Source organism: Moschus berezovskii, chromosome X (genome assembly GCF_049115385.1).
Source record: "Moschus berezovskii isolate FMDL1 chromosome X, NW_MosBer_1.0, whole genome shotgun sequence".
NCBI lineage: Eukaryota > Metazoa > Chordata > Mammalia > Artiodactyla > Moschidae > Moschus > Moschus berezovskii.
The window spans coordinates 122,241,463-122,251,487 of NC_142488.1; the positions used below are offsets into that span (position 1 = coordinate 122,241,463).

General features: G+C 39.7%; 1 protein-coding gene across 1 annotated transcript; it reads left to right on the forward strand.

The window, feature by feature from the left end:
* Positions 1-809: 809 nt before the first annotated feature.
* On the forward strand, positions 810-1,736 carry OR13H1 (olfactory receptor family 13 subfamily H member 1). The gene has a single exon (XM_055437884.2). It carries the CDS (start codon positions 810-812, stop codon positions 1,734-1,736), a length of 927 nt encoding a protein of 308 aa, XP_055293859.2.
* The last annotated feature ends 8,289 nt before the right edge of the window (positions 1,737-10,025 follow it).

Consider the following 10,025-nt stretch of genomic DNA (forward strand, 5'->3'; position numbering starts at 1 on the left):
GGAAAGAGAGTGACGAAGGTGAGAAGAGAGTGCTTTTTCAGGTAGGCTGGTCACTTCTTACCACTCAAACTTTTAGAAACGTCATATTAGATTGCCACATTCTTAACTGGGGCCCTGCAATCACAACATGGAAAACACCAGAATAGCTGGAAATATAACTCCAACCACGGACATTAGCAGAGGGTTTTCACAGACCTCAGCGGTTCCATGATAAACCATATTTACAGAATATCACTTCAGACCAAAGAAATACTCAGCAGGACTCTATGACAAGCACCGTAGTAGATACTAGCAAAATGGAAGAATGGAGGTATGAACAATCTAGGAGTGAGAGACACAAGAATAGGTGATATTTTAGCTAAGACTGTCAGAAGGTACCCTTTTGGTGGAGGTAAGTAACTCAAGCTGACAGATGTTCAACCATTTTTATGAATCAGATTTCTCTTGGAAAGTGAACAAGTGAGAGAAGCAGGAAGATCCCCTCCTTTTCCTCCCTTCTTACTTGGAAAAAAATGGAACAAAAAGGCATCTGGCAAAAGTGGGTTGGAGAACTTTTCATATAACCATTTCAAAAAGATGGGGAATTCGCTGCTTTCCAGGGGAGAGAGTAGATTTTTAGCTTTGCCTCTGTTCCCATTATAGATATCTCATTTGTATTCTTATATCTCTTGAAGAGGACAAAGAGAATGATCCTGTACACCCTATTTCCAGCTTTCTTATACCATCCTTCCATGTTTATTCTCATTCTCTCAGGTAAAACTAGACAACTACATTGGCACCCATTCAATGAATAGTGGAAAGTGGAAAGGATGGCCATGGATAATGCTACAGCAGTATTCGAGTTTCTCCTTATTGGAATATCTAACTATCCTGAGTGGAGAGTCACATTTTTCACATTGGTGCTGATCACTTACCTCAGCACATTATTGGGGAATGGGCTTATCATCTTTCTTATCCACATTGACCCTCACCTCCACACTCCAATGTATTTCTTCCTTAGTAACCTGTCTTTCTTAGACCTTTGCTATGGGACAGTCTCCATGCCCCAGGCTTTGGTACATTGCTTCTCTACTCATCCTTACCTTTCTTACCCACGATGCTTGACCCAAATAAGTGTCTCTTTGGCCTTGGGTACAACAGAGTGCCTCCTACTGGCTGTCATGGCCTATGATCGTGTGGTTGCTATCGGCAATCCCCTGCGCTATTCTGTGGTCATGAATGGCTCAGTGTGTGTGTGGCTGGCTGCTACCTCATGGGGGGCATCTCTCATGCTCACTGCCATGCTCATCTTATCCCTGAGGCTTCACTTCTGTGGGGCGAATGTCATCAACCATTTTGTCTGTGAGATTCTCTCCATTCTTAAGCTGGCCTGTTCTGATACCAGTATCAATGAGCTTCTGATCCTCATCACAGGCATTTTTACCCTTCTCCTACCCTTTGGGTTTGTTCTCCTCTCCTATGTCCGAATTGCCACTGCTGTCCTAAGGATTCGCTCAGCCCAGGGTAGGCTCAAGGCCTTTTCAACCTGTGCTTCTCATTTGACTGTGGTGGTAATCTTCTATGGGGCAGCCATTTCCATGTATATGAAACCACAGTCCAAGTCATCCTCAGATCAAGACAAATTTATCTCAGTGTTTTATGGGGCTCTAACACCCATGCTGAACCCCCTAATATACAGTCTGAGGAATAAGGATGTTAGAGGGGCAATGATGAAAGTTACGGCAAAAAAGACATAAGTCTTCTTTGCTTCTAAACTTCTAAAATACCACTCAGCTACATCTTCAATGATGGTAAAAACTGTTTAAAAGTTCCAACTTTACCTTTGGTGGTTGTTATTCAGTCATTAACTCATGTCCAACTCTTTGAGACCCTATGAACTCTATGGACTGCAGCAAGCCAGGCTTCCCTGTCCTTCGCCATCTCCCAGAATTTGCTCAAAAATGTGACCATTGAATCAGTGATGCTATCCAACCATCTCATCCTCTGTTGTCCCCTTCTTTGGTGGCTCAGATGGTAAAGAATCCACCTGCAATGCAGGAGACCCAGGTTTGATCCCTGGATCAGGAAGATCCCCTGGAGAAGAAAATGGCAACCCACTCCAGTATTCTGTCTGGAGAATTCTGTGGACACAGGAGCCTGGTGGGCTACAGTCCATGGGGTCACAAAGAATCAAATACGACTGAGGGATTAACACTTTTACCCTTGATACAGTAGGTGACTGTCATGTGAGAATCTTCAGGATGTGCTCACCACAAAAGCTTATTCCTACTGAGACTTCAATTTCAGTTACAGACAATACTTTTTGGGGAGCTTCCCTCATAGCTCAGTTGGTAAAGAATCCGCCTGCAATGCAGGAGACCCCAGTTCGATTCCTGGGTTGGTACGCTCCACTACAGAAGGGAAAGGCTACCCACTCCAGTATTCTGCCCTGGAGAATTCCATGGACTGTATAGTCTATGGGGTCGCAAAGAGTCGGACACGACTGAATGACTTTCACTTTTCACTTTCACAATATTTTTACTCTTTCTTTACATAAAACACATTAGTAGTCACCCGTTAAGTTACCCAACTTCAGGTAAATAAATTTCTCAGAATCATTTCCTCATTGACAGAAGAGACCTAAGCTGTAAGACAACCTCCTATGACTGTTAGCAGGAGGTGAGGCATAAGTGAAATTGGAAAATAGGACAAAGAATGGTGTAATAAAAGGCCAGAAGACAAATGTCAGAAATTTTACAACTTTACTGAAGACAAGGCCTGTTGTAAAAGCATGACTCTCTCTCCACTTAACCTTAGAATCATGAGAAAATTGTATCACAGCCATTTCCTATGTTAATGTAGTGTTTCATTTTTTTTCTTTTTCTGAACTTCTTTCAAATATATTATCTCATTCTGTATTCCTAATATTGCTGTAAAGCTGGTAACAAAAGTTACCATAATCCATCCCTCATGTTAACAATGAGATAAACAGAAGCCCAGAGAAGGATTAATAATTGTCTAAAGCCTCACACAAAACAGAAAATTGGACGAAAGATTTATCCCGCCCATCAGAACACTTGCCTGGAAAATCCCATGGGCAGAGGAGCCTGGTAGGCTGCAGTCCATGGGGTCGCTAAGAGTTGGACATGACTGAGAGATTTCACTTTCACTTTTCACTTTCATGCATTGGAGGAGGAAATAAATGACAACCCACTCCAGTCTTCTTGCCTAGAGAGTCCCAGGGATGGGGGAGCCTGGTGGACTGCCGTCTATGGGGTCGCACAGAGTTGGACACGACTGAAGTGACTTAGTAGTAGTAGTAGTAGTAGTAGTAGCATCAGAACAAGACACAGATTCCCCCACAGCCAATCCCTCCCATCAGGAAGCTTCCACAAGCCTCTTAACCTTATCCATCAGAGGGCAGACAGAATGAAAACCATAATTACAGAAAACTAACCAAACTGATCACTTGTACCACAGCCTTGTCTAACTCAATGAAACTATGAGCCATGCCATTTAGGGCCACCCAAGACGGACTGGTCATGGTAGAGAGTTCTGACAAAATGTAGTCCACTGGAGAAGGGAATAGCAAACCAATTCTATATTCTTGCCTTGAGAATCCCATGAACAGTATGAAAAGGCAAAAAGATACGACACTGAAAGATGAACTCCCCAGGTCAGTTGGTGCCCAATATGTTACTAGAGAAGAGGGGTGAAACAGCTCCAGAAAGAATGAAGAGGCTGAGCCAAAGTGAAAACAATGCTCAGTTGTGGACGTTGTGGATGGTGATGGAAGTAAGTCCAATGCTGTAAAGAACAATATTGCATAGGAACCTGGAATGTAAGGTAGGTCCATGAATGTAAGGTAGGTCCATGAATCAAGGTAAATTCGAAGTGGTCAAACAGGAGATGGCAAGAGTGAACATCGACAATTTGGGAAACAGTGAACTAAATTCCAAGGGAACATTTCATGCAAAGATGGGCAAATTAAAGGACAGAACTAAAGACCTAACAGAAGCAGAATATATTAAGAAGAGGTGGCAAGAAGAACTATATAAATATAGAAGAACTGTACAAAAAAGATCTTAATGACCCAGACAACCATGATAGTGTGATCACTCACCTAGAGCCAGACATCCTGGAGTGTAAAGTCAAGTGGGCCTTAGGAAGCATCACTACAAACAAAGCTGGTGGAGGTGATGGAATTCCAGCTGACCTATTTCAAATTATAAAAGATGATGCTGTGAAAGTGCTGCATTTGATATGCCAGTAAATTTGGAAAATTCAGCAGTGGCCAAAGGACTGGAAAAGGTCAGTTTTCATTCCAATCCCAAAGAAAGGCAATGCCAAATAATGTTCAAACTACTGCACAAATGCACTCATTTCACATGATAGCAAAGTAATACTCAAAATTCTTCAAGCTAGGCTTCAACAATACATGAACCAAGAACTTCCAGATATTCAAGCTGGATTTAGAAAAGGCAGAGGAACCAGAGATCACATTGCCAACATCTTTTGGATCATAGAAAAAGCAAGAGAATTCCAGAAAAAAAATCTACTTCTGCTTTATTGACTACGATAAAGTTTTTCACTCTATGCTGCTGCTGCTGCTGCTAAGCCTCTTCAGTTGTGTCCAACTCTGTGCAACCCCATAGACGGCAGCCCACCAGGCTCCCCCATCCCTGAGATTCTCCAGGCAAGAACACTGGAGTGGGTTGCCATTTCCTTCACCAATGCATGAAAGTGAAAACTGAAAGTGAAGTCGATCAGTCGTTTCTGACTCTTAGCGACCCCCACAGCCTACCAGGTTCCTCCGTCCATGGGATTTTCCAGGCAAGAGTATTGGAGTGGGGTGCCATTGCCTTCTCCAGATCACAACAAACTGTGGAAAGTTCTTAAAGAGATGGGAATATCAGACCACCTTACCTTCCTCCTGAGAAACCTGTGTGCAGGTCATGAAGCAACAGTTAGAGCCGGTCATGGAACAACAGACTGGTTCCAAATTGGGAAAGGAGTATGTCAAGGCTGTATATTGTCACCTTGCTTATTTAACTTATATGCAGAGTACATCATGAGAAATGCCAGACTGGATGAAGCACAAGCTGGAATCAAGATTGCTGGGAGAAATATCAATAACCTCACTTATACAGATGATAGCACCCTTATGGCAGAAAGTGAAGAAGAACTAAAGAGCCTCTTGATGAAAGTGAAAGAGGAGCCTGAAAAAAACTGGCTTAAAACTCAACATTCAAAAAACTAAGATCATGGCTTCCGGTCCCATCACTTCATGGCAAACACAGGGAGAAACAGTGGAAACAGTGACAGACTTTATTTTCTTGGGCTCCAAAATCACTGCAGATCGTGCGTGATGGCAGCCATGAAATTAAAAGATGCTTGCTCCTTGGAAAAAAAGCTATGACCAACCTAGACAGCATATTAAAATGCAGAGACTTTACTTTGCCAACAAGGTCCGTCTAGTCAAAGTTATGGTTTTTCTATTAGTCATGTATGGATGTGATATTTGAACCATAAAGTTTAGTGCCAACGAATTGATGCTTTTGAACTGTGGTGTTGGAGAAGACTCTTGAGAGACCCTTGGACAGCAAGATCAAATCAGTCAATCCCAAAGGAAATCAGTCCTGAATATTCATTGGAAGGACTGATACTGAAGCTGAAGCTCCAATACTTTGGCCACCTGATGCGAAGAACTGACTCCTTGGAAAATACCCTGATGCTGGGAAAGATTGAAGGCGGGAGGAGAAGGGGACGACAGAGGATGAGATGGTTGGATGGCATCACCGACTGAATGAACATGAGTTTGAGCAAGCTGAGGGAGTTGGTGATGGATAAGGAAGCCTGGTGTGCTGTAGTCCATGGGTTTGGAAAGAGCTGGACACAACTGCGTGACTGAACTGAACTGATAGTCATACATAATTGGTAAAGCAGAATAAAAATTAGAATTCAGATCATCTATATGCCACCTCTGAACTTTTCAATATTGTCCTGAAAAGTATCTGGAATTTTAAAATTATAAATGCACCCAACATTTATCTAGCACTTAACCATATACTGGGTACTGAGCTATGTCCATTATCACATATAATTCTCACTACAATTCAGGGAAGTATCGCTATTATAAATCCATAGTAGAGATAAGGTAATTGAGACTCTTAGAGGTTCAGTGATTTGCCCTTGGCCATGGAGCCAGTATTTAAACCCAGATATGACTGATTTCAGATCCCATTCACTGTATCCAAATTTCAGAGGCCTTAGAGATTATTTAATGAAGTGATTTTTAACCAATTTTATTTTTATATAATTTATGTACAATAAAATTTATGTAATTACAGTGTACAATTTAAATTTTGACAGGTACCCCCAAAACCACCACCACTATCAAGCTACTTAACAATTTTATCATATCCAAAAGTTTCCTCATGGTGTTTTGTAGTCCACCCTTTCCTCCACCCCCAACCCCTGGCAACTCATCTGATTTTTTTCACTCTATGTTAGCTTTGATTTTCTAGAATTGACTATAAGTGGAATCATACAGTATATCCTCTTCTGTGCATGGATTCTCTTATTCAACATGCCTTTGAGATTCATCCATGTTGTTGTAGGCATCAGTAGTTTGTTCCTTTTTCCTGCTGAATAATATTCCATCATACAATTTACTGTGTTTTTAAAACTCCATTCCCTGTTACTGTACATAATATAGTGGCTTTTAAACTTTAGTTCATGCAGTTATATGGGTCTGGCTGTGGTGCCTGGAACCTGTCAATGGAGGTGAAATTTTCTGTGAAAATTTCATTTGAAAATGGAGTTCCGATAATAAAACATTTGACAAACAATGATCTATTACAGAGCTCTTTCTTTAGATAAATAATCAATGGCTCATTGAACAGAATGCAAATTTCCCAAGACCATGAAACTTTTTGGAAGCAATCTAAGACTAAGACCCAGATATCCTGTCTCCTGGTTTCACATTTTGGGCAGTTCGACCAAACATGATGAAGTCTTCTCCCAAGCAACCTGATGGAGAACTGGACATAGATGAATAGATAAAAAGATGATGCACAGCACCTAGATCTGAAGTACAGCATCACTGAGCAAGCAGATATTCAATGCACTCATCAGACACTGACTGCTAGGAGTTGATTCCACTTTGTTGGTATTGCAAAGAGAGTACCAGACATACAAGGGACCTGTCTCACATGTTTAATCACTAAATAAAAAGAATGAGTAAATCACTTTTCAAAATAGTATAATTTTCAAACACATGCAACATTTATTCAAATTCCATCTGTTACATATTTTTAGAAGACTGTAGTATTCTCAGTCACCAAAACCATGCTTTAATATAAAGAAATAAAAAAATAAATGCAATTATCCTCAAGTTAAAAATAAAAACTAATTTTGAAAAAAAGCCAAGTGATTTAAATCTTGGATTTATTAATTCAACCAATATTAACTTTCTACTTTTAACCAGGCACTAGGTACTAGGTGCTAGGGCAAGTTTCATACATTTTGCAAAATATTCTTTACTATTAAAATAAATATTTCAAATTAACATTGTGAAATAAAGTTGAATTGATGAAATCAATAAAATTTTACATGAAAAAATAATAGAGCCTTTAGGGAGAGAGAAAACCAGAAATTAGGGGAAATCTTAAGAGTGCTCATTTTAGTGACCAAGCTTTCAGGGGGAGAAATATCTACTCTCTATTACAGCTCTCTATTTGCAGCTTAAAATGAGAATTGTATTTTTGTTAATAATGCCTCTACTACAAAACTGTAGCTCTGTCACTAGATGCTTTGTCTCTTTATTGACTTCTTGGTAGAGACACAGCTTACAGACAGAGTGACATAGTGGAGTCTGGAGATGGGGCTGCAGAATTGATTCTGCTACTAACTAGTTGTGTGACCTTAATTATATCACTCTTTGGCCCTCAAATTTGCTCATCAATACAGTAGGAAAATTGTGTTTGTTACCCAAGGATCTCTCTAGTTCTAACATTCTGCATCTAGGTGTTATTTTATACAGATTTTTTTCTTTTCTTAAAAATAGAATAATATCATCAATTTACTCTGAAACTTGATTTTTCCACTTGACAATATATCATGACCATTCTTCCAGATCAATATATATGGATCTATCTGCCTGACTTTAAATATTAACTTTGAAACAAGTAGGCACACATAGCAGCTAGTTAACATAGCTATGGCCCTTCCAGCACCAATGTTCTGTTTCTAGACATCTAAATCCCAAAGGCAATCTAAATCAACATTGATACTAATTCACTTTAACTATGAAAAATGAATTCTGTGAGGGTGTTGTGGAACAAAATCAATTCTAGGTTGTTGAAAACCCCTAAGATTGACTATCGCTTGGTCACTTGATCACTCACAGGCACTGTGAGAAGCATTCCACTGTGCACCCCATTCTAGATAGCTGGGTAGTGAAGCTTACCTTGCTTCACCCTGGAAAGCAAAGATTGGTTTGAAACTAAGATAGCTCTGCTAAAAATTGAGAAGAAAGTTTGCAAACTGAAAAAAAAATTTCAAAATGATATTTTCCAATAGAGGTTTAAGAAAAAGATACCATGCCCCATTCACAGGATTGGGGATTTCACTTGAGGAAAGGCAGTGAGTTATCACTATTTAGAGCACAGGCCCTGGAGCCAAACTTTTTGGATTCAGAGCTTCATTCTTTCAAGTTACTCTCTGTGCTTCAATCTCTCCATGTGAAGTGAGCTAACAGGACCTATAACACTACTTATAGTGTTCAGAGTTGGATCATGTAGACAGAACCACTCTAGTTATATCAGGCAGGAAGGGATTTAATAAACAGAATTAGAGGCCTATGATGCTGGGAGGGATTGGGGGCGGGAGGAGAAGGGGACGACAGAGAATGAGATGGCTGGATGGCATCACCGACTCTATGGACATGAGTTTGAGTGAACTCCGGGAGTTGGTGATGGACAGGGAGGCCTGGCGTGCTGTGATTCATGGGGTCTCAAAGAGTTGGACACAACTGAGCAACTGAACTGAACTGAACTGAGAGGTCTATGAAGCCTTTGGAAGTGTTGTGAGAGGGAAGGTAAAAGAATGTTGCCAATAAATTTAGACAGTTGCAGGAACTGCAAGAATCTTGGGAAGTTTTAAGGAAACTGTTACCAATGATGTCACTGAAGTAGATGCTTCAAGGAACAATGCTCAAAAGCCACTGAAATCTCTGTTTACAAAGTCTACATACTTTTACAATACAGGTGACAGCTAAAAAGGATGGGAATGGTATTGAATGTGACTTTATAGCTCGCTTATAAGAACTGTATAACTCAATTCATGTAAAGCACTTAGAAAAGCGCCTGGCCTATAGTTAGAGAACAGTAAGTGTTAGCTGTCATCATGAAGTCTGGATCACATGAACCTAAGACACCAGGAATTGAAATGCTTATATGCTTCTTAAATAGTGCTTTTCAACGCTGCTCCCTCATCCAGGTATTCAAGCATCTGTACATATATCACTCATTTAACATGCATTTATTAACTACCTACTAGACTATACAAGTATTGTGGTATTGCCAGAGATGCAGTGGTCAAAAAAAACCAAAAAAACATATTTGATCCTTTTGCTCAAGGAATTCACTGTCTAGGTGGGAAGAAAAACATATACACAGGCAGCATTACTATGTGAATTCATATCTTCCTAGTTCTTAAGATTATAAACACTTTATACACTTTATAGTTTATCTTATTCTTGAGCATATATTACCTCATATTATCTCCTAAATGATTTAATGATATAAACCAGCAGATATTATTACTATTGTGAAACTGACATTAACAGATGATAAAGAGCTGTAAAAAAGCTGTGATATTATCAAGGTTAGCAGTTAGTGATATAACTGGGATTAGAATACAATTCTCCTAGAATTATTGTGGTGGTAATTACTGATTGTATACAAATATCAAATCATTATGGTGTACACCTGAAACTAATATAATGTTATGTGTCAATTGTACCTGAATAAAAAATTAATTTA

Coding starts and splice junctions, on each gene's coding strand:
- OR13H1 (XM_055437884.2), top strand. CDS start 810: ATGGCCATGGATAATGCTACAGCAGTATTCGAGTTTCTCCTTATTGGA.